This window comes from Danio rerio, chromosome 20, assembly GCF_049306965.1.
Source record: "Danio rerio strain Tuebingen ecotype United States chromosome 20, GRCz12tu, whole genome shotgun sequence".
Taxonomy (NCBI): domain Eukaryota; kingdom Metazoa; phylum Chordata; class Actinopteri; order Cypriniformes; family Danionidae; genus Danio; species Danio rerio.
This window is the reverse complement of record NC_133195.1, coordinates 39,275,126-39,300,860: the sequence shown is the minus strand read 5'-3', so window position 1 is coordinate 39,300,860 and position 25,735 is coordinate 39,275,126. Positions and strand designations below refer to the sequence as shown.

The 25,735-nt window shown below is 33.7% G+C and overlaps 1 protein-coding gene across 7 annotated transcripts in view; it reads right to left on the bottom strand.

Annotated features, from left to right (window-relative positions):
• opn5 (opsin 5) overlaps nucleotides 1-25,735 on the bottom strand; it is a 54,683-nt gene that overhangs the window by 13,275 nt on the left and 15,673 nt on the right. For 5 of the 7 annotated variants that reach the window (XM_073932878.1, XM_073932876.1, XM_073932879.1 and 2 more), the window contains 3 exons: nucleotides 21,861-22,095; nucleotides 13,216-13,371; nucleotides 1,807-1,926 (listed from right to left, as the gene is read on the bottom strand). In XM_073932878.1, coding sequence (XP_073788979.1) covers nucleotides 1,807-1,926; nucleotides 13,216-13,339 — 244 coding nt within the window. In that variant the 5' untranslated portion in view covers nucleotides 13,340-13,371; nucleotides 21,861-22,095. 7 annotated transcript variants of the gene reach the window in all.

Sequence of the window (25,735 nt, the reverse complement as noted above, 5' to 3'; positions counted from 1 at the left end):
GAAAAGACAAGTAAAAAACTGTCTGGCATTTGCCAAGGGCCACAACATGCTAAAAAGATGAATGCTGGAGAAGTGGCAGAAGGTTGATCTTTCAGATGAATCTTGAGTTGAATTACAGCACAGTCAACGCAAATATTTCAGGTGACCTACTGGAGCATGCATAGATCCGAGATTCACCCAGAAAAAGTTTTGGTGGGAGAAAAATCATGGTGTGGGGCTACATCCAGTATGGGGATGTGCGAGAGATCTGCAGGGTGGAAGACAACATCAACAGTCTAAAATACCAAGTAATTTTAGCTACATCTTATATTCCCAATCATAAAAGAGGCCAAATTCTGCAGCAAGATGGTTCTCTATCCTATACTTCCATCTCTACATCAAAGTTCATCAAGAAGAAGATCAAGATGCTCCAGGATTGACCAGCCCAGTCACCAGACATGCACATTATTGAGCATATGTGGAGTAGGATGAAAGAGGAAGCATGGAAGACAAAATGAAAGAATATTGATGAACTCTGGAAGGCAAGCACGAATGCTTTCTTTGCTATTCCCGATGACTTCATCAATAAATTGTATGAATCCTTGCCAAACCGCCTGAATGTAGTCCTTTAAGCTCATGGAAGTCATACAAGATATTAGATTGGATCTCACAGTACCACTAGTTAATTTGCTGATGTATTTTTGTCTTTGCTGTAAATTTGTTTCCTGAATACTGAAATTTCTGTCTTGATTGAATGATCAATCTTTTTTCAGTGAAACTAATTTATTTCAGTGCATTAAACATCATTTGGGAGGGTTGTAGCTTTTCATATGAGCTATTTCTAACACCAATTGATTGATTAAAAGTCAGGTTAAGAGCAGGTGTTTCAACAAAATAGATATATAGTCAAATGAATCTCAGACTTCCACAATATAAGAACTATCTTAATTAATTAACTCCTCCAAATTAATAGCATCTATGCTAAATCAATAGATGACATCTGCTGCCACATTCCCGTGGTGACCCTTAATAAAGAAGGGACTTATTCAAAGGAATGTTAGTGAGAGTTATATCATTAAAAAAAAAAAAACATGTTTTAATTTCCACTGTTATTCTGATGATACCCAATTTTATATCTCTTCACAAGAGTTGAAAAGCAGATTTGTTTGACTCAAATACTCCACACATACCTGGGTCCAAAATGAAGTTAGCACAAAAATTAATCTAAACATATAAATGAAAAAAACAACCAAAAATAGGTAGGAATTTTGAGCATTAATTCACATAATATGTATCATTCCCTTACTGAAATGCTAATAAAAATGAATATTAACAACTAAGTTTGTTTTAGCAATATAATAACACCTATATTACATAACAAACAAAACGCCAGAAGCTTGCGTTCATGACAGCTGAAAAAAAACAAGATGCAGAGGAATTTGATGTTTTGAAGACTTTTGCAACCTTGTGGCTCAAATATAAGTGTATGATTTATACAAGTGCATTTCAATAACAGCCAACAGTAAATCAGCCAGAAGGCCATTGACACATGTCATGGAAGAGGCAGCACTGGATAACCTTGGCTGATTTACTGTCACACCAGAACACAATGCCCAAAGTGACACAGTACAACCTATATAGACTACACATTGAAAGCTGTATATCATCGACACACAACCAAACATACTGTAGGCACTCCAACAGACAGCATCCTATCATTCTTTCAGAGATCCTATTAGTAATAAGTAATTGCACTTGTCCACTAGTAATTCCGCTTTAGAAATATACATTTATTTTCATGCATGTGATGAACTAATGCAAACTCACCTGATATGCCAAAGTCGAATATAGCTAGATTGAGTGTCATGATCTCTGGTGGCTTTAACTTTGTTTTCCGCTTGAAGGTCATGTACATGACATAGCCATTTCCAGTGGCTGACAAGATACCTGTAAAAATAGAAAAATTTAGATTTTAATACTTTAATAATTTAATACTGCATGTTTCCTTACAAATCTGTACATGTACACAAAATCCAAAATATCTGAAGGAAAAATAATCAAAACATGAAAGCTGCAAGCAGCGATGAAAGGGACCTCGCACCCGTGCTCACCGCTGCCCAGTGGCCTCAGGATAACAGAGAACAATGGATAATAATAATTTAAGCTGATAAATAAAAAAAACTCCTGAGAAAATCAACATATTATGTCAAACTTCTTTCTGTCAGCAGGTGGCAAATGGCTATAACTTAATATTTGCATGTAGATCATACGTCATAAAGATGGCACCGAGCATGGCCGCCAAGTTGCGAGCTCCCAGCAAACTTTGTTGTTTCAAGAGTTCACACTTAGCTCATGATTTATACATTGCTTGTTTGGCATGCTGTCCCGGGAGAGAGCCCTGAGCTCAAGGGATCCTCGAGCCCAGGGCTCCCCCCTTTTGCAGGGCGAGTGGAGATTGAGCTCAGGTCTATCTCAAACTCCCCCGCTGCTGAGGCCAAGGCGAACTTCCTGAGAGTAAGACATTATAAAAAAGGTTTAGGCTTATTTTATCTATAATATAGAGCACATTTGGATGGTGGGAGGCAACCGGGGAACCCGAGGGAAACCCACGCAGACACGGGTAGAACATGCAAACTCCACACAGAAATACCAGATGGCTCAGCGAGGACCCAACACCATTGGTATTCTTGCTGTGAGTCAACAGTGCTAGTCACTGGGCCACCGTGCCGCCAATTCTGAATAAAGGAGGAAGAAGGGGAGGAGGGGGGTTTCTTCCAGACGAAGATAGTTGTAGAAAGGAAATGAGGATATATATAGTGATTTGGGATCCTTTGATTGGAGGATCATAATCAGCTAATGTGGACCAGCTGGGTAAATCATGAGCACACGCGCCTCTCGAAATTAGTTTAAAATTAAACTTCACTTTGTGTGTTTTACTCAAAGACCGGACTTTGAGTTCTTTAACGACGCTCTGTTTACAATAAAAGTGATTTGATATGTCTTTAGGAGAGGAATCTCATCGAACACGTGAATTTTCAGGAAGATCGGACATTTGGCTGAGTTTTGAGCTCTTCCTCCTCCATGGCGATATACTGAACTTTGACAGTCCGCCATGGAACAAAAACTCTAGATCTTCACAATTTAACATTATCCACAGAAACTGTTTACTGATTTGGTTGAAAATAAAATTAAATATTTACTGGATTTTGTTATTCAGTGTGATCTGTACAATGAATTAAAAAAAAATGTTGTTAAATATTTTTTTTTATTAATATTAATAATAATGATACAAAACTGTATAAATATTAAATAAAATAAAATATTAATATTACTGCAATTTTTTATTCAGTGTGATTTGTCAAATAAAATTGAATTTAAATAAATAAATAAATAGGTGACGCAGTGTCGCAGTAGGTAGTGCTGTCGCCTCACAGCAAGAAGGTTGCTGGTTTGAGCCTAGGCTGGGTCAGTTGACCTTTCTGTGTGAAGTTTGCATGTTCTCCCTGCGTTCAAATGTGGGGTTTTTCCGGGTGCTCCGGTTTTCCCCACACAAAGACATGCGGTACAGGTGAATTAGGTAGGCTAAATTGTCCATAGTGTATGAATGTGAATGAGTGTGTATGGATGTTTCCCAGAGATGGGTTGCGGCTGGCATCTGCTGCGTAAAACATGTGCTAAATAAGTTGGCGGTTCATTCCATTGTGGTGACCCTGGATTAATAAAGGGACTAAGCCAAAAAGAAAATAATTGAATGAATAGTGCATTTTTTAAATTCAGAGTAATCTTTAAAATTAAATAAAAAAAAAACAATTAAATAAATAAAAATTGTATTCAATGTGAACTGTAAAAAAAAAATTGTTTGCAAGTTCTCTCTGGCTCCCTTGGGTTTTCTCTGAGTGCTCCGATTCCCACCAGTAGTCCAAACATTGATGTCCAGTGAATTGGGTAAGCTAAATCGTCCGTAGTGTATGGGTGTTTCCAAGTGATGGGTTGCTGACAGGGCATCCACTGCGTAAAACATATGCTGAATAAGTTGGCGGTTCATTTAAAATGGCGAACCCCAGATTAATAAATGGACTAAGCCGAAAAGAAAATGAATGATTAGTAATACAAAGATTCAAGGACAAAACTTGGATTCGATCTGATAAAATTTCTTGGAGGAGTTTTTTACACTGTAAAACATGTCTATCCCTGTTGGCAGCAGGTGGCACTATAACTGTAACTTGATATTGGCATAAACATGTTCAGATAGGGACTGTTGTCAAATGTGTGAATTTTAACTAATTTATTATTATTTTTTTTTTTTTTTGCAATTTAACTTATCCCCAAGGCCTTAAGATGACATTACCCAATTTTGGACAAAGTCTGGAAATGAAAATGACAGAAGATGTTAAGAGAATTTGCTCCAAGAGTCTTTTTTGAAAATATTGGCATGTAAGATGTGTGTGCCAATGTTCGTATGTGTGCGTGAAATGTAGTTCGGGGGCCAGTTCGTCAAATGTGAATAGGGGGCACTATCGAGCCATTTCCCCACACCCATTTCCATTAACAAATGTGCTTTTTGTGGATGTTCGAGCATGTTTAGACAAAAATGCAATTAATTCTAAATAAGAAGAAGAAGTAGATGTTGGTATTTACTGAGATTAATTTGAAGCTGTTTTGAAATTCTTTATCCCTCATAATGCATTTACAATCAGTATAACGTTTAAATATTCAAGGTCAGTTGGAATTCAAAGAATCATATATATATATATATATATATATATATATATATATATATATATATATATATATATATATATATATATATATATATATATATATATATTTWTATATATATATATATATATATATATATATATATATATATATATATATATATATATATATATATATATACTGCATATAAAACTGCAAATACTGCATAAAAAAGTTTTTTAACCAAAACCTTCTGTAAATGGTTAGAAACTTCTCTTTATGAGAGTGAAAAGTTTTACACAGTTTTTTTTATTGGTCATGTAATTTCTGTTTTTACCCCTTTTTTTTTACTCATGAAACTTACCATAACAATGTTATTTTTGGAGAATTAAATAATTTTCTATCTGTTAGTGACCACTCAGGTGTGTGTGTGTGTGTGTGTGAGTATACCTTGAATTACAATGACTTTATAATAAGACTTGTACTTTTTTAAAGAGTCAAAGGTTGCTGGTTATTCTAAAAATAAAATCCTCATAATGAAAGAGAAGTGAGATAATTAGTCTTTCCTGGTTACAGCCACGAACACTCAAACAACACAAGGTTTCCATTCATGATATTTTTGTTTTGACCAAGATTGTAGTGTGCTGAAAAAGCATTATCAGTGAATTAGATTAAAGACAACATTTATGACCCATAATCCTCTTTACAATGAATCCATAATATCCACATTCTGAACATCATCTGTCTGAAGCTGAGAACACTGTGTGCACAATTTGACATCTTGGCCTGTTGTGTCAGCTGACTGATGTTTATTTCATGTGACTATTGAATGAACTCTTGTTGTCTGCTGTACTCATATGATTATGAATCGATGTGCATGGATCATGCACTTTAATATTACTAGCAGCTATACTGTGTTTATGGTTTGTGTGCTGGAAGAGTCCATACACTATTGAAAAAACTAATAAAAACTTCAGAAGTATCGCAACACCTTTTGGATAATCTTTTGATACAAAACAATGTGAATTCGGTCATTTAACCTTAACACTGCTTTTTGGGTTAAATGAAAACCAAATGAAAATGCCTGCAAAGAAAACAACTTGACTGGAATGTCAAGGATGTTGGATTTCAAGACAAACTGTCCCCATTAAAAAGTCCTTCTTTGCATTGACTAAATATTATAGTTAAAAATGGATGACCAGAATAAATATTGTGCTGAACAAAAGATTTATTTATGCTAAGAATTATTCAATTACATTTTTTACAAAAGGCATGTCATTGACAAAACATCTGAATACTTTATTATAATGCTATGCATACTGGGCATTCTGTAGCAATCACTCTCTTTGAAAGATCATGCATTTTTTAAATTTTATTCTGATTTGGAGCGGCATATAAAATAAAAATCAATTAAGACCTGTAATAAGAAATTGCCTCAAAAAATGCATATAATATTTTAAGCAATTTTTAACACATAGAAATTTAGGCTAGTTGCAAATTTAAGAAAATTACTAGCCATAATTCTTTTGCCAAAAAAAAAAAAAAAACCATGTTTTTTTAATTTTTTTTTAATCCTGCATATATTTGATGAAAGCACTGTAACTCTATGGCAAATGTACATTTGTAATGTGTTTAAAAGTGCTTTAAAACTAATTAAACGTCTATATTCTTTAGAGTTACAGTCATACATGTGGCTACAGGGTGCATAAACCTAAAATAAACGTTCAGTGAAGTAAAAGTGTAACCAGCCATATGGTCACAAAACATCAAAACTATTTACTGCTAAATGCTCTAGATGACTTTATGATTGAGATTAATTATAGTCATGCAATATGCGGGTTCAAATGCTTACACATTGCTTAATACACACAGGACATACAGCAATATCCAAATATCTTTACAAATGAAAAAAAAAGGATTAAAATGTTACAAAATATTATTTACTACACAGATAGAAAAACCACTGCCTCCATGCCTTCTTCATGTCTGGGGGCCTTTTCAGTTTATTCATGACAACTTACATTTGTACAATGTTATTATTATTAGCAGTATAATTTGTTTATATTTTGTTGCTTAAAAAACAAGTTTAGATTTGTCCACCAGTCGGGTTTTAGAGACGTATGCATCAAGTATAAGAATAAGAATATGATGTGTGTTTGGATATAACTCTGTGTTTCTTCACCACACTTTGTTATTATTGTTCATTTACTTAACTTAATTTAGAAATAGTTTTGAAACAAACAAATCTTTGCGGTTAACAAACGAAATGAAATATGTAGGCTGAAGGATGTCTTCAGTGGAGTGTATAAAACATTGCTTCCATATCCATGAATGAAAGGAGTAAAGAGTAAAAGTAAAGCCTGTTACCAGCCTGTTGGGTAAAAGGGACCAAATACTCTCTGAACTGAGTAAATTTTACTCTGTGTAACCCATAATCTTTTTTGTTTTTGCTTATGAAATTAGCTTTCTGTTATCTAACAATTTATTAAACTGGTAACCTTGTTGTTTAGACAGAATTGAATGAATGAAAACTCATTTTAATTTGACATATTTCATATGAATAATCCTTAAATCAGCATTATTAAGACTAATAACATAGTCACCTTTGTTTGTCTGTCTTCCCCATCTCACTCTTTTCTCTTTTTCATGCTTTTCTTTGATCATTTGTTCTCCTGAATTCCTGATTTTGGCTGCGTCATCTCTTTAGCCTTGCCATCTACCTAAACGATGCACAAAGTTCAGAAACGGACTGTGAGGTGCCGTGTTTTCGAATATTTTGCAAACATCTTATGGGGACACCTCAGGCACACGCTCTTGGCACAGAGGGGTGCTTTCATTATTGTCTGTGTCCTAATAGATTATTTGTATGATGAGGCAATTTAAATTCCAATATGCCTCAAAGCATGGGCTTCTATTGGGCCCCCTGTGTGTAGTATCATCCTAATCGGCGCTCCTGATACTGGCTTAGCTGATATAGACAGAAGATACTTTACTTAGACACTTTTCTTCCATCTTCAAATATATCAAACATTGAAAAACAATTTCCAATTTCCTAGTGCACAAGAGGACAGTATAATGCAGAGAATCTCCGTGGGTAATCAGCTTCTATAATTGCTCACCATTTCAGCAATGAACAGTAAAGATATCGTTAAAGACTGTCTGCCTTTAAGAGAATTTGATCTTAAAGCCAATAGTAATCAAACCAGACTAATCTTTCCTAGGGAGCAGGCTGTGTAGGATAGGCAACTGGTAGAAATTTTAGTGATGATTCATTTGAATCCAATGGAAAACTTTATCACACTGGGGATTGAACAGATAGCCGGAAAATATCTCAAATGCTGTCTGTTTGTGATAGAAGTTAGAATCAGGACTAGAATCGATATAAATGTACCTCAGTCCTGTTTACAGCTAGTATTAATATATATATTTTTGTTGATTACAAATGGTCAACATAAAAAGTCTAAAACATCCTGATCTTGTCAACTTTCAATCCCTTTCAGAGGCAAAACAATTTCCAAAAACAAATTTACTGGATTTCTTTGGCACTATGAATGCAGCCACAAAAAGACCACTGCAAAAGCGCAAAAAGGCTATTAAAACACATAGGGCTCTGTTTTGACAGTATATGCGTAGAGCGCAATGCGCAAAGCGCAAACGCTTTCAGGGCGTGTCAGAACGCATTTTTGCTAATTTAAGGACGGGAAAATCCGCTTTGCGACGTGGCGCATGGTCTAAAAGGGTTGAGTTTATTTTCTTAATGAGTTATAGGTGTGTTTTGAGAATAAAACAATTAGAGTCTCATCTTCCATTCCCTTTAAGAGCCAGTAGCGTCATGCCATGGCACATTTGCTATTTACATGACGTATAGTAAGTGGAAGTGGAAAAACTGAGCATTTCACAAGCAAGAAAACAGTTAAACAGAGCATCTACAGCACGAGAATGAGAGATATATCATCTACTTTCACTTTCGCTCTCGTGGATAGGGAAAGCTTGTACGCACAGACATCAATTAGCCTATAAATAATTGATTTTGTTTGTTAAGCGCAAAGATTTGTTTCAAAACTATTTCTTAATTCAGTTCTAATTTCCAGCAAACGAATAAATGAACAATAATAAAGAAGTGTGGTCAAGCAACTGAGTTATATCCAAATACACATGCTGTGCCCCATATGGTCTAAAACCTGACAGGTGGGCAAATCTAAGCTTGTTTTTTAATAAAACAAATATAAATATGGATATAATAAATAATACTGCAAATGATAATAACATTATACAAAAGCAAATTGAATGAACTGAAAAAGCCTCCCAAGATGAAGAAGGCTTGAGACTAAGTATGTTTTTTTTATATTTATGTAGGCTAGAAAATAATGTTTTTTAATATTTTAATCCTTTATATTTATATCCTACATATCCTTATTATATCCTATATATATATATATATATATATATATATATATATATATATATATATATATATATATATATATATCCTTAATATTTTAATTCTTTTTCATATGTAAAGATATTTGCTTATTGATCTACACCTTGGGTGTATTAAGCAGTATATAAGGGAGGCGCAACTCTGCGCTGGACTTTAGACTGGGTTTGTTTTGGTCTATTGAAAAATCTATTATAGATTCTCAAAATAGCAACGTGACAGCAATGTGCCTTAGAACGCCTTCCTTTTTAGACCAGAACGCCTATGGGCGCACATATGAGCTCAAATGCATTTGCTATTTAAACACCATGGCGCAACACCTCAAAACAACTCTTGCGCCAAGCTGAAACTAGCAAAAAACTATTGCGTCATGCCTTGCATCACATTGCGCCGGGTGTATGATAGGGCCCATAGTGTGATCAGGAGTGTGTCTCAAGTAAAAATATAGCCTCATGCTGGGTTCAGAACAAATGAAATTTATAATTGCAATAAGTATCTGCATGAGTAAATTAAAAAGTCTAAGCAAATGTGCCCATAGAGGTCAACTGTTGGCACACAGTGCAATTGACTCAATGTGCTTAATCAAATTGCTCAGAGCAATGTGGATTTGCCTCAATCGCATCTACCACACAAGTTCATATAACAGAAAAATCCAGTGAGTAAACCACAGCAAGCTTCGCATTTGAAGTGAACCCAACATTATTCTCAGCAACTAAAAAACTCCATAATGTGGTTATATATTTTATATTTCCATAGGCTACTATAGTTAATCGTTAAAAACCATCCTCGAAAATTAAACAAATGCACTTATTCAAAACCCTGAGCATGTTAACACACCACAAACAAGACAAATGATCTAATATGGACAACGGCATGCGTGGCAATAAAAGCATGTATGCTAGGTGTGCATTCTTCTAATAATAAGTTTCAGCAACCTAATACGCGGAATTCTAATGTTTGAGAGTCAAAGCTGTAAAATACTACAAGAATCTCAATACAATTCTCAATAATAACAGAATGGAATAATCAGGGTTTCTATGTGAAAAGCCAAATCTCAATCGACAAGTACATCTCATGCCAAATAATTTCTCTTCGTGCAAAGTGTGCACAGACTTTTTTCAAAAGCAGCCTTATTAAATCCATATAACATGTTCAAGTCTTTGACAGCCTGATCTCACGAGAAAACTTAAGTATTTTACGTTTTGCCAGTTTAGTGGAGTTCAGTCGTACGAAATGGTACGATTTTAAAAAGGAGGTGTGGCACCTAACCCCACCCCCAACCCCAACCGTCATTGGGGGATAAGCAAATCGTACTAAACAGTACGAATTAGATCGTACGAATACATACGAATTAGCCACTAAATGAAAAAGTTATGAATTGCCGTGAGATTGTGTTGGTCTTTGAATGTATAATCAAGCATCAGGGTTTGGACTCATTGCTTTAAATATTATTATGTCGTATAAGTGTCTACTCCCAATAGTGTTCATTAGTAATGTGGTCTTACCTACCAGCATGACGTTAAAGTAAATTGGTTCTTGTACAAGACTGTTATATGTACAGGTAAGAGGATAAATCTGATTGCAAAACCATTTATCTCAGATTTTACTGGCAGAGGTTATTCATGATTGTCCAGCTGTTATTTTACAGACATGTTATTTGGTGTTGGCATTTTGATGTCTGCAGCAATCTTGCTGTCTGCAGTTAAGTGCAGGGCACAAATTAACAGGGGGTAAAATGTAACAGTTTTAAGGCATTTGCTCGGGGTTAAACATAGCAGACGTCTTCCTGCCAATTATTGATAATTATTGCTTAAAAGTAATTTTATTTATTATACTCTATATATTTTTTATTTTATTTTTTAAAAATCTGTGGGTCGCCACAGTAGTCGCCACAGTGGAATGAACCGCCAGCTTATGTTTTACATAGCGGATGCCCTTTCAGCTGCAACCTATCATAGGGAAACATCCATACACAGCATTCACACTCATACACTATGGATAATTTAGCTTATCCAATTCAGCTAAACCGCATGTCACACACTGGGTGACACCAAATAAACAAACTAAATATTTGTTTTATTTTTGAGTGTAATGCTGTAAACTTTTTATATAAAAAAGATTTTTAATAGAAAATATTTTTGGATTGAAAGAAAATAATTTTATTGCTAAAAATGCAAATTAATGCATTGTATAATAATGGATAATAATGCAAATAAGTCTGAATGTGTTTATCCAATAGGTAAATAAATAAACACTGTTCTATGAAAAATAAAAAATGAGTTAAGTACTGAGTAAATATACTATTTAATGTAAACTGAATTTAAAATAATTGTGGGAAATCTGACTTTATCAGCATGTGTTACAAATAACTCTGTCTGTTACAGCTTGCCCTGCAGGTGGGGTAAATAGTAACATTTTTACTCCTGGCACTTTTGGCAATACTGCACAGAAACCATAGGTCTGGCGATCATACAACCAGTGCTTATTTGTAGGAGAGGTTTGTGTTTTGTTAGTAAAAAAATGGTTTGTCTAACCCCATTACTTTGTTTATTATTTGGCCAAAACCAAAAAAAGTCTTAATTTGTGCCCTGCTACACTACTAAAAAATAAATAAATAAATAAAAGGAACACTAAAACAGCACAATGTAACTACAAGTGTTCCCTTTATTTTTTGAGCAGTGCAATATAATACAGTATAAGTATAATACCCTACAGTATAATATATATAAAATCTTTTTAGCACATTTTAATCTGATTTTTAATCACCGTTATTATTTGTTTTTATTTTCTCACCTTGTGCAAAGCACTTTGAATTGCAACTGTATTTGAAATGTGCTATATAAATAAACTTGCCTTGCCTTAGCTGTTGACCTGACATTGTTTATGTTCTAAAGTTCCAAATTTTGGGAATAATTAAATCAGTTTAGTCAGTTGTCTTTGTATACAGTATTTTATTTTATCCGCTGAATATAATAAAATAAAAAAATAATTACAAAAAAAAAAAAGATAAGAAAACTGACTAAACTGGTTTATTTATATATTGCAAAAATCAGGAATGGTTCAGACTGTCCGTATCCATGAACACTCCAAACTGTTGAATCCAAAAAAAAAAAAAAACATCCTGCACCTGTAATTTAATTGTACAATAATATACAAATGTATAAATAAATGTTTCATGGATGTAATGATTTTGAGGACTAAAAGTGCAACTGGAAGAAGCTTGACTTTAACAACTTTGAACTGGATTCATCTAGAAATTGGTGTTTCAGCATTTTCAGCGGTTTCAGCGTTATTTATTTATTTATTTATTTATTTATTTATTTTTATTTATTTATTTATTTATTGCAGTTAAAAATAAAGAATTACATTTGAAATATAAATTATTAAACGCCCTTTTATTTTTTTCCTTTTTAAATATTTCCTAGATTTTATTTAACAGAGCAAGGAAATTTTCACAGTATGTCTGATAATATTTTTTCTTCTGAAGAAAGTCTTATTTGTTTTATTTCGGCTAGAATAAAAGCAGTTTTTAATTTTTTAAAGAATCATTTTAAGGTCAAAATTATTAGCCCCTTTAAGCTATATATTTTTTGATAGTCTACATAACTTGCCTAATTACCCTAACCTGCCTAGTTAACCTAATTAACCTAGTTAAGCCTTTAAATGTAACTTTAAGCTGTATAGAAGTGTCTTGAAAAGTATCTAGTCAAATATAATTTACTGTCATCGTGGCGAATAAAAAATAAATCAGTTATTAGAAATGAGTTTTCTTTAAAAATGTGTTGAAAATGTCTTTGTTAAACAGAAATTGGGGAAAAATAATAAACTGTATATTACTCTATTACTTGAGCTGACACACTTAAATTATAAAACAGAGATTGCATACTGACACTAAACCCTCATATATATTTACCTTTTGTTTGTTTTGTTGATACAAAAGTGAGAATCTATTTGTTATTTTATCAGCAAGGAATAAATATAATTGTTCAAACTAAACATTCCAGACATTCTGTTGTAAAATATTTTAAATTAGAATTCAAATTCATCCTTGATCGCAATAAAAATGCACATGCATGAAATCTTCCACATTGTACACTTACCGATGACAAGGATGTAGAACGCTGCCACTATGTCTGCCTCCTTGGACAGCTTGGAGGCAAAGGGATCCCCTCGAAGGAGGTAATGTGGGATGTATCCCGAGGAGACGGAGGTCTCATTCTCCATTAGGGCCTTTACTGAGGAGTGTGATTACTTTCCTGCAGAATTAGGAGGAAAAATTATTAAAAGCTTAGGCAGAAAAACTTTTGAACTCAGTTTGAGACATAAGCTGGAGGGCGGACATATACAAGACATTCATGATTCCAAAACCTCCTGCCAATGTTCTGACATGCCGGATTAAGCTGTCTTATTGCTACTGTATGTGAAAACACTCCCTTCAATTCACAATCAATACACAATGAGTCCTTGTGCATTCCCATGACAAACGTTAATGAGCAGAATTAAAGAAAATGGAGCATGAAAACACAACCTCAGAAATGATTAAACTTCACACACTGGATGCAGTTGTAAATAACAGCATGGATATAAATCAGATGTTCTAGCGATGTATTCTTTAGCAGGCCCTCTAATAAACACAGAAGTAGTTTCCAGTAGTTAATGGTGGGCCCTTTAACAATGCAACTCGTCATTAACAATGTAATAAAAGGCTCTCTTTCAATTTATCAGTCTTTTAATTGGTCATAGTACTGGAATAAATTAGAGATTCTGTGTGTGTGTGATTTTTCAACCTACATTTATCTGATACACATTTTCAATCTGTCAATCACCATAAACGGCATCTGGCTGCCAATTACTGTAATAGCTGGGGTTTTCTTCACAAACATTAATTTATTTGCAGGTTCCGATAAAAATCACAAAACATCACACAGATGGATCAAATTAAATCGTCACAAATCACAGAACAGGCGACCGCTGTTTTTCTCTTAACACGCTGAAAAAATAAAATGTGTAGGACTTTATTTGATAAGAATAAATTGCTTGTATTTTACAAATATAAGTAAGTAAACATGAAGTTAAATAGACTGGCAGGTTTAGGTGAAATTAACACAAACTCAATGCAAAAAATGCTTTTCTTACCAAGAGGTTTTGTCTAGTGTCTAGTCCAAATGTCTTCAAATTGTTAAAACAAGAATCATTTTTTAGACAAGTAAAATGTGTTGTCTTGTTTTGAGAAATTATGTGTTGGAACTGGGTGCAAATTGAGTACAAGCAAAATAATCTACCAATGGGGTAAAGAAAAATAATCTTGCTTTCTATTCAAAATTAGATTAGTTTGCTTACCCCACTGGCAGATTGTTTTGCTTGTTTTAAAGAAAAACAGACAAAATTTTGGCATATTATTTCTTAAATCAAGACAATGAGTTTTGCTTGTCAAGAAAATGCTTTTTGATTGAAGAATATTTAGATGTTAAGGGCCCTATTATACATCTGGCGCAATAAATAAATTTTTCTACGACGTGTTGCTATTTTTATACCAACCTAATCAGCAACCCTAATTTTCTCGCTTTCCGCCACGTTGTTTAAATAACAAATTCATTCGTGCCACTTTGTAGACTCATAGGTGATTTCACCTAGAAATCACCTATGAAAATTAAGGTGCATTGTTGGTGCTTTGCTATTTTGAGGAACTAAAATAGACTGCACAATAGACCAGCTGAAAGCAGGGCTAAAGTCCAGCGCAGAGCACTTTAGTTGTGCGCGTTGCTTAAACATTGCTTAAAACACGCAGGATGTACAGCAATACACAAATATCTTTACTAATGAAAAATAAATAAAGGATTAAAATATTACAAAATTATTACTTTCTACATAAATAAAAAAAAGATTGCCTTTATGTCTTCTTCGTCTTTTTTTTTGTTTATTCATGACAACAGCATACAACTCAGTTGTTTGATCACACTTCCTTATTATTGTGCATTTATTCAATTTCTGGAAATTAGAACTGAATTTAGAAATAGTTTTGATATAAATCTTTGCGCTTACCAAACAAAATTAATTATGTAGGCTAATTGATGTCTGCATGTACAACACCCGTTTCCTAATCCGCGGAAGAGAGAAAGTAAAAGTAGAGGCCGTTTGGAGGAGGCTCATTATTTACCCTCGTGCTGCAGATGGTCTGTTAAACTGTTTTCTCGCTAGTGAAGCCATCAGTTTTTCCACTTACGCCATATAAATAGTAAATGCGCCATGGCTCGACGCAACTGACTTTTAAAGGGAATGGGAGATGAGACTCTGATTGGTTTATTCTCAAAACACACCCATAACTCATTAAAAGAAAAAGCTCAACCCTGTTAGACCATGTGCCTCAACGCAGAGCGCATTTTTCCGTCTTTAAAATAGCAAAAGTGATATGCTGTTAATGCTTTTGCGCCCTGCGCTTCAGACTTAGCACATAGATCGTTAAAATAGAGCCCTATGACTAAACAAGACAAAAACATCAAAGAAAAGTATTTTTTTGCAGTGTATTCTCTGGATATGTTATTATAAAAAGTAATTTTGTTTATGACCTTTTTAAGTTGACTGAGAGAGCTAGAAAATTCGCTCTTGGAAAGCTTCCAAACTGAATGCTGCCTTCTAGAGCCTGATATACACCAAGACACAAAAAACCGATGAACTGCTAAAAAATCTGAGATGCTTCTATACAAACTAGGAGTGTAGAAGAACAAATATTGATCCTGCACCATCACAGTACAGGGTAACAGTTCAGTTCTTATACTAGATGAATACAGTCATTCCGAATGTGCCAGTCACCAGAGTTTGCCAAAAAAAAAATTTACATTTAGCAGACACTTTTGTCTAAAATAACTTCAAGAGTTCACACTTAGCTGATGATTGATTATAAAGTGTGTTTGGCATGCTGTCCTGGTAGAGAGCCCTGAGCTTATAAGATCCTCGAGCATGGGGCTCCCTTGCGTTTGCAGAGTGGCAGGGGAGTCTGACCTCGGGTAGGTCTAGAGAACTCCCCTGCTATTTATGGCTAATGACAAATTAGGAATTGCTACAGAGAAATGTACTGCTGATTAAAAGCTCTTATATGGTGCTAATTCAGTTAGGTCAATTCACCAATGTTGCAAGTTTTTGGACTGTAGGAGGAAACCGGAGAACCCGGGTGAAACCTAAGCGAGCATGAGGAGAACATGTAAACTCCGCACAGAAATGTCAACTGGCCTATTAGAGACTTAGACCAGTGATGTTTTTGCTGTGAGTTAACAGTCCTAACCACTGGGCCGCCGTGCTGCCATATCAAGAAAAAGAAAGGAGTAGTAGGAGTGGAAGAGGGGATTCTTCAACCCGAAGATGACTGAGGTAAAGAACGTTGGTTATTTATAATGAGTTAGGAATCATCCCATTGGTGAGTCATGTGTTAGCTAATGCGGGACCAGCAGCGATCAATAACAAGCACATGATCCTCTCGAAATTAGCTTTTAAATAAACTTCACTTAAAGCAACTAAATCCATCACCTTAACTTCTCGGCCACAAAAAAAAAAAAAAAAGACCCAGGTAGTGCAACAACTAGATATTCACACAGAATGTCTTCAGCGTTCAGGAAAGAACATCCTCTGACATGTTGTCGTGATATGCTGTCATGCTTAGGGGTGGATTTAACCAATAAGCAAGATAAGCGGCCCTTTAAGGGGCCCCAGGAAATGTGAGGGCCCCCAAATAAATATTTAGAAGTATATATAATACCTATAAATGATATATGACATCATTTTCTATCCTATTTTGTATGATGAGTGTCTAAAAAATAAATGTTTAGCGTTTATTACATCTGCTCAAATGTATCACCCATCCTCAATGATGGAGAAGTCCTGCAGTAAATTTAGGTAAAGATTTAGTTTTAAAAACAAAATAGTTTATGTATAATTTTTAGTTGTGAATTCATTTTAAGAAAACCAATCATTTAAAAAGTTTTACAAGATGCTTTACATGTTGTTATTATTAGTTTGCATTAAAACAAAATGCAGAAAAGGAGTGATTAAGTGATATAAGAAAAACAAATGCAAAATAAATCAATTAAAATAAATTAAAGTACAAAAAGTGCATCTTAGAACTTTTGGGCTCCATGGCTGGAATTGCTCAGGGCCCCCAAATCACTAAATCCGCCCCGGTCATGCTACTGTAAACAGAACCATCTTTGAGTTCTTCTGAGTGGTCTAGTGCTTTGGAACTGACATTGATGAGCGGCACTACATGTAAATGTTGAAATTATTTTATCTTGATATGGCTTTTACAAAATGCATGATTTTGTAGAAGTGCTGCAAAAGACTCAAGTCATTAATGGTCAAAGACACATAAAAAACAATAGAAATATAAGGCACTGTCCAATCTTGTGCGCACATAAGCCAGTTTGTTTTTCCTTCTCTATACACATGCACATAATTGAACAGGAGTTGTCCAGTGCACCCATAGCCTAGCTAACCTAATTAACCTAGTTAAGCCTTTAAATGTCAATTTAAGCTGTATAGAAGTGTCTTGAAAAATATCCAGTCAAAAATTATTGTACTAAAAATGTGTTGAACAAGTCTTCTCTCCGTCAAACAGATATTGGGGGAAAAAATAAACAGGGGGCCTAATAATTCAGAGGGGCTAATAATTCTGACTTTAACTGTATATCTGGATAAGAAAAGCATATATATGCTGCTAAAACCAGGTGGGAGGGTTTTCAGTACTTGTTTAAATGAAATAATAATAACTGAAACCTGATCTTACCCAACTATTTGTAATAAGCATATATAATTTACTCATGAAGTGGGGGGCAGAGTTAAGAGGTTGTAATCATTTTATTTAACATTTTAAAAAATAACTTCTAACACACCAGTTCAGTCAGGGCTTTTTTTTATTATAAGCCTAAATACTTAATTAATTCCCTTATAAATCCCGAGTCCTGAACAAACATGTTTTAAAAACTGCTACTTCAAGACATTTCTACACTGTAAAACCCCCAAAATTAAGGTAACTCAAACCAGTTGAGGAAACCGATTGCAACAAACCATTAAAGTTAAAAAACTAATCCTAATGAGTACTGTAAACTTAATCTATTTGAGTAAATGAAGCAATTTGAGGACAGTAAAACCCAATAAATGAAGAGAACTCAAACCAACTGAGTACTGTAAAACCCAATAAGTTAAGCCGACTCAAACTGTTTGAGGAAAATGAGTAGATTTAACTTTCAGTCAATTTTGAGTTAACTACACTCATTTGATGAAGTCGACTGTTGGGTATTACAGTACAGTCATTTTTGTCTGTTCTATCACATCAGGTGTTTTTGAAAAGCAGATATATAAATACAAAATACAAAATGTTTTAGATTACTAGTAGACAAGACATTCTTCACAACAACTGCAGACCAAGCCCTAAATAAAGCAATAAGTGATAAATAAACATAGTTTTCAAAATCATATCAGAAGAATGTTATTACTTGGCAGAATGGCAATGAACACAGCTGAAGACAATCATAAAAAAAACTACTGAAAGCGAGCTCAAAATGACGGAAAATATTGAGTTTCCTATTCACACTGTTAGTCGCCTTAAAGCTTACAGAGAACAAACAGTGCAGAAGGCTTAAATTAATGAGTATTCACTACATTCTCATGTGGCATACAGCTTTTGAAATCATCTCCCACGAGATGCTGCATCCTTGTTTTAGTTAAAGCCTTTGCAACTCCCCTGTTACAAAATGTGTGAGGTTACTAAAGCATGACACCTCTCTCCTAAAAAAAACTGCTGCATAATAAGATTTCATATAACAGTCTTATGTACCAAGAGATTATTGCTTGATGCATTCAATTGTAATTTTAAGGATTTCATTCAATTCAAAAACCTTGGCTTTGGAGTTCCATTAAAAAATGACTCCAATGTGCAATGCAAAACCTCTTAGAACTAACAAAAGAAGTGTGATTTGCTAAATAACTGCTCTTTTGTTGAAGCAACAAACTGGATTGCTCTACAAGTGCACTTCTAGTCTGACAGCATGTCGAAAATGTGAAGGATTTGAAATTTTGGAAAAATTATTAAATATTTGAAAAGAACAGCTGGTTTACCATTACATGTTCATTCATGCTTTATCACATTCTCTAAGTGACTATTTCTGAATGATCATTAATCAAATGTCTGCCGATTCTGACAACGCCAACCTGATTTCACCAAGTAGGACATGTTCCTGGAATAACGTCTATGTTGAGCCTGGAACCACATTTCAATCAGAAATTAAGGAATATGTTATGTTTATGTTAACTTTAAGCTTAAGGTTAGTTTTATGCACCTCTACAAGTTTGTTATCAAACTACTATTCCCCTCTGATATTGGGAACAGTGTACACTTAAAATATGGTCTGTATGTATGAGTAAACTTGTACAGCCTTTATTCATCACAGTTTATAAACATTTACAAATGCATTTTTAAAATCCTAAGTTAAGTGTGGGAATATTAACTAATACACTGGGAGCTAATATTAAATGAAAGGCTAATGAACATGTTTAATTTCTTTGACAAACGTTAACACATATATTGATCAATGTCTGTTATAAAACACATTAACTAACACTAACTAATGGACCATAATGGTGTGGAGAGACCCCCCTGATGATTGTGAACCGCTTTGGATTCATAGCCATACACAATAAATGCGCTGTATAAATACACATTACATAACATTACATAACTGTGGTATGCTAATTTATGACTGTAAATTGTAGTTTCTAGTGATGTCAGTCATCTAATTATTATTTTTTTTAAATCCCCTTTGTTAATAATGTCCTTTATTAATAAGCTTTCACCACTTATTTACAATTACATCAGTAAAATACAACAAAAATTTAAATGGCACTGTAAAGTATAATAGTAAAGTTGTATAAACGTAAAGATTACAGTATATAGTTCAACAACAACGATTATATCAATGCTTCATTTGCATTAACAGATATATTGATCATTGATTGTTATAAAACACACATTAACTGACATTAACTAATGGACCATAACTGTGGTGTGCTAATTTATGACTGCGAATTGTAGTTTCTAGGGATGTCACTCATATAATTGTTGTTTATTTATTTATTTTAATCGCCTTCGTTTATAATGTCTTTTATTAATAAGCATTCACCTGTTATTTACAATTACATCAGTAAAATACAACAAAAATTCCAATGTCACTGTAAAGTATAATAGTAACATTGTATAAAAATTAAATATTCCATCATAAAGTTTAACAACAACGATTATAACAGTGCTTCATTTGCATTAACAGATATATTGATCATTGTTTGTTATAAAACACATTAACTGACATTAACGAATGGACCAAACTGTGGTGTGCTAATATATGACAACGACTTGTAGTCTCTGGGGATGTCAGTCATCAAATTGTTTTTTGTTTTGTTTTGTTTAAATCCCCTTCGTTAATAATGTGCATATTAATAAGCATTCACCCGTTATTTTCAATTTCATCACTAAAATACAACAAAAATTCCAATGGCACTGTGAAGCATAATAGATTAATAAAACACATTAACTAACATTAACTCATGGACCATAACTTTGGTATGCTAACATATGACTGCGAATTGTTGTTTCTTGGGATGTCAGTTATCTTATTGTTATTTATTAATCACCTCCATTAATAATGTCCTTTATTAATAAGCATTCACCCGTTATTTACAATGTCATCAGTGAACAATAACAAAAATTCCAATAGCACTGTAAAGTATAATAGCAACATTGTATAAAAATTAAATCTTCCATTATAAAGTTTAACAACAACGATTATATCAGTGCTTCATTTGCATTAACAGATATATTGATCGTTGTTTGTTATAAAACACATTAATTGAAATTAATGAATGGACCATAACTCTAGTATGCTCATCTATGACTATGAATTGTAGTCTCTGGTGATGTCACTCATCTAGCCTAATTTATTTTTATTTATTTTTTTAACCCCCTTCGTTAATATCATCCTTTATTAATAAGCATTGAACTGTTATTTACAATTTTATCAGTAAAATACTAAAAAACCATTGGCAATGTAAAGTATAATAGATTAATAAAACACATTAAATAACATTAACTAATGGACCATAACTGTGGTATGCTAACAAATGACAGCGATTAGTTGTTTCTAGGGATGTCAGTCATCTTATTGTTATTATTATTTAATTTTTTTAATCCCCTCCGTTAATGATATCCTTTATTATTAATCATTCACCCGTAATTTACAATTTCATCAGTAAAATACAACAAAAATTCCAATGGCACAGTAAGGTATAACAATTAGCATTAAATAAAAATAATTATATTCCATTATTAAGTTAAACAACAGCGATTAAATCAATGATTTATTTGCATTAACAGGTATATTGATCATTGTTTGTTATAAAATACATTAACTAACATTACAATTTCATCAGTAAAATACAACAACGACTCTGTAAACTATAATAGCAACATTGTATTGTATAAAAATGTAATATTCCATCATAAACTTTAACAACAACAATAATAGCCTATTAATGATTAATTTGCGGTCTTTACTTTTTGTAAGCGTTCGCTTCACAACAGCATCCAGTGGTCAAACATACACTGCTCGTAAACAACTCTAATCACCAAAACAGACGCTATAAAACAACGCTGATGGAAAAAGCGCATACTGCTGCCACTACTGTTCACTGTAAAAGAAACGCTTACCTCGCTATGACTCTTCAAGCATCCCGACAGATTTGTGCACGTCCATCTAGTCTGGAAATTGTTTTAGAATTAAATAGGCAACTTCTCCATAATCCACCTTTGTGAATAACACACTGTACCGGTACTGTTTCCTCGTTGTTACTAAACGCTTCAGCTGAAGGACTCTCTGTCTGGCTCCTCTCTCACTTTGACAGTGATGACTGTTTTCGACACAGTCCTCAGGAATACCACTCAACTAACAAAGGATGGACAAACATAAAAACAATGAGAGATAATTTAGAAGAATAGTGGATTTGAGTTCATTGTGATGGAGAGACAGAGTGAGCGGTCAAAGTAAGCGGCGGCTTAGAAATCCACTCGATCATGTACGGTTTTCTCTGCTATTGGCTTAAGTGCTGACAGGTCTATTCGGTAAAACCCCGCCCACTTTTTGTGATCCAAAGTGTTAATGAACTCATGTGGCAACTAGCACACTTACTGTATGATTTTCACACCATGGAGAGGAAGAAATGTATAAAACGTTACATCGTCCAAATAATCGGTCTATTAATATAATTAATATATATATATATATATATATATATATATATATATATATATATATATATATATATATATATATATATATATATATATATATATATATATATATGTATATATTAAAATGTCATATTAAGTAGATAGTGTTCGTTAGATTACACTGAAAAAAATCAAAGATGATTGCTTGGATTTACTAAACTTTTTAAGTGGTTGTAAACAATTTATTTGAGCTGAATTTAAACAATTGAAGTTGGACAAAAATGTCATTTGTTTAAATTCAACACATGAATTGTTTGCAACAATTTTGCTAACTAATTTTTTTGTGTACTTTAATATTATAATCAGTTTTATATTATTATATTATAATACTTTTATACATAAATACAATTATAATTGTCTATAACATATATTCCCCATAATTAAATAGACTACAATTTTTTTTTACATGAAGCTTTATTAATAAATAACTAAATAAATATATAAATAGAGAACCACTATGTTTTATGTAATCTGTTTTATTTTCTGGAATAATAATAATAATAAAAAAATAAAGTAATGATAATAATAGTAATAATAATATTAATAATAATAATTCGAATCCATTTCTTTTCTTTCAGAATGTGAAAGCTAGACAAGCATTTTATAAACTTACTTTAAAAAAAAAAAACAACTATATGTAACACACAGGATTTGAAAAAAAAGACAATTGATTTCAATTGAAAACATTTAATTCATTCATTTAATTATTTTCTTTTCGGCTTAGTGCCTTTTAATCAGGGGTCACCAAACTGGAATGAACCGCCAACCTATCCAGCATATGTTTTACGCAGCGGATACCCTTCCAGCTGCAACCCCACACTGGGAAACACCCTTACACTCTTGCCTTTCCATACATACACTATGGCCAGTTTTAGCTTATTCAATTCACCTATATCACATGTCTTTGGATTGTGGGAGGGGAAAACATGCAAAATACTCACAGAAATGCCAACTGACCCAGCCGAGGCTCGAACGAGTGACCTTCTTGCTATGAGACGATCATGCTATCCACTACGCCACCATAACTCCAACATTTGATACATTATACTACTTATATGGTCTTAATGTAAACACAAGCTCCACTCTTCACCACAAATGTAACCTTTAAAACTTCAGCAGTATACTATATATAAACACACACACACAAAACATTTAAACAGACCAGTAGCAGGTCAACCATTTCACTTCCTCAAAACAAACTTCAAAAGTTATTCTTACCTTTTTATTACCATTATTTTTGTATATAAAGGTATGATAAACAGGGAATAACTCATGCCTGAATAGAAAAACAACTGTTGTATAAATGATCAAGAAATTATTTTAAATTTAGGTAAAAACAGTTATTCTCGTAATCATGGAAATTCTGCTATTCCAGGGATTGTTACGCATGGACGCATAAATATTTTTTAATCATTTTATTTTCTTCTTGTGACTGGGAAAAAAGACAGTCATAAAAGCTTAAAACAGCATGTGCTTGAGCATGACAGAACAATAAGAGTGTTCTGTATCACTTTAGTCATAAAATCTTGCGCATCACAGACTTGTCTATCCAGCTGCTGAAGAAGCGGAAACAACAATTGGCCGCACACTATGATGCATATTTCAGCACAAGCTCAAGGGATGGAGGTCACAGATGCGGTTCCCCTGTCATGTATGCAAGCACAGTTGCTGTCCTTCCTATTTTAGTTAAAGTTTGTACAAATTCACACAACCTTTGCTCTTTCTGCGTGTTCAGCCAAAAATAGCCTTAGAACAAAAATTATATCTTTTTTTAATTTATATTTTTATTTTATGCCAAATGCTTGTTAGCTAAAAAAAGGACTTAATATTTAAAGAGTTCAGATGCAGAACGCTTTAAAGGGTTATGAAACCCCCCTCTTTTGGTTCAAGACTACCGCAGATTTTTTTTCAAAAAATAGCTTCATAATGGTCGTGAAGCTCTGAGATCAGAGGGAAGAGCAGGGAAAAAAGAGGGGAGTGAACAACTGTTGTCAGTAAGCTCACAAAATGAGACACAAACCGTGAGGAGACGCATAATTTTATAATCTACAAAGTTAAAATGCAAAGAAATAAACAGTAATAATTTAATGTCCGGCTACATTTGTTATTTGTAATTTCTTATACACATAACCACAATTTGCTCTATCATTATAAAGATAATCGTGTTCATATAAACACTATACATGAGGATGACTTCTCTCCTCCTCAATCAACAGGTCTGAATGCAGACACAGTGGATAGCAATGCAGCAGGTCTCCTGCCCTGTTTATTCCAACCATTAGCCCTCCCGGTAATCTGGAAGATTTTAAGCATAGACGAACACAGCAGCCCGGATATAGGCAATGTGTCTGAATGGTAACAAACTCAACTGATAGAAGACAAAGTCCACCTTTCTCCAATTCTCGTACAGCTCTCCTGACAAAAATATTTGATGCAAACCGAAAGATTTGCTGTACCAGCCCTGACATAATCACAGGGAAAAAACATGCAAGAAACCCCATGGATCATGGAAACAAACACTTACGACCTGTGCTGTGTGCAGACAACATCTCACCCAGTCATTGGGACTCACATCTTGGCAGGTCTGCCTTGCTTTCGGAAAGCACATGCTCTCATGAATAATTAAGAGGCAGGCTTTTCTCATAGGATAGGAAACTCCACTATGAATAATAATGAGAAAACGATGCGTCATCACTACACTAGCAGATTCACGCTACATCACCGATTTTGATCCCGCCCCAAAAATGTATTTTAAACCTGGAAGATGAAATTAGCTGACAAAAGCTCAAAACTATCCAGTTTTCCCCACAATCAAAGCTGACAGGTGCTAACAGTGTCTTACTTTATGCTCAACACACACAAGTTTTTTTAAAATTTCAAAAATAAAATACTCCAGAGTGTCTTGAACCTTTGTTTTCCTAAAATTTGCATTTTTCTCAGCCTGCTATGTTCATGTTCAGTTATTTTACTTTAAAAGCAATGAAAATAACCTATACATTGTCATTAATGTGAAATTACTAAACCTACATGCAGGAGGCTGAAAAAAAATGCTTGTTTTAGAAGAAATTTCAGATTGCACTTGAAAGTTTTGTATCTGAACCCTTTATTTAAAGGTAAGCTTGTCTGCAGAGTATGGTTAAAAACTAAAATGAATGCTAATGCATGCAAATTGCATTTTATATAATTGTATACATAAGGAAAAAAGGCTGAATCGTATAATTCACAGGGGGAAACACAGAACCAACCTATTCTCATGTATATTCATACCCTTTAAAGTAGACATTCTGGCATGAGCC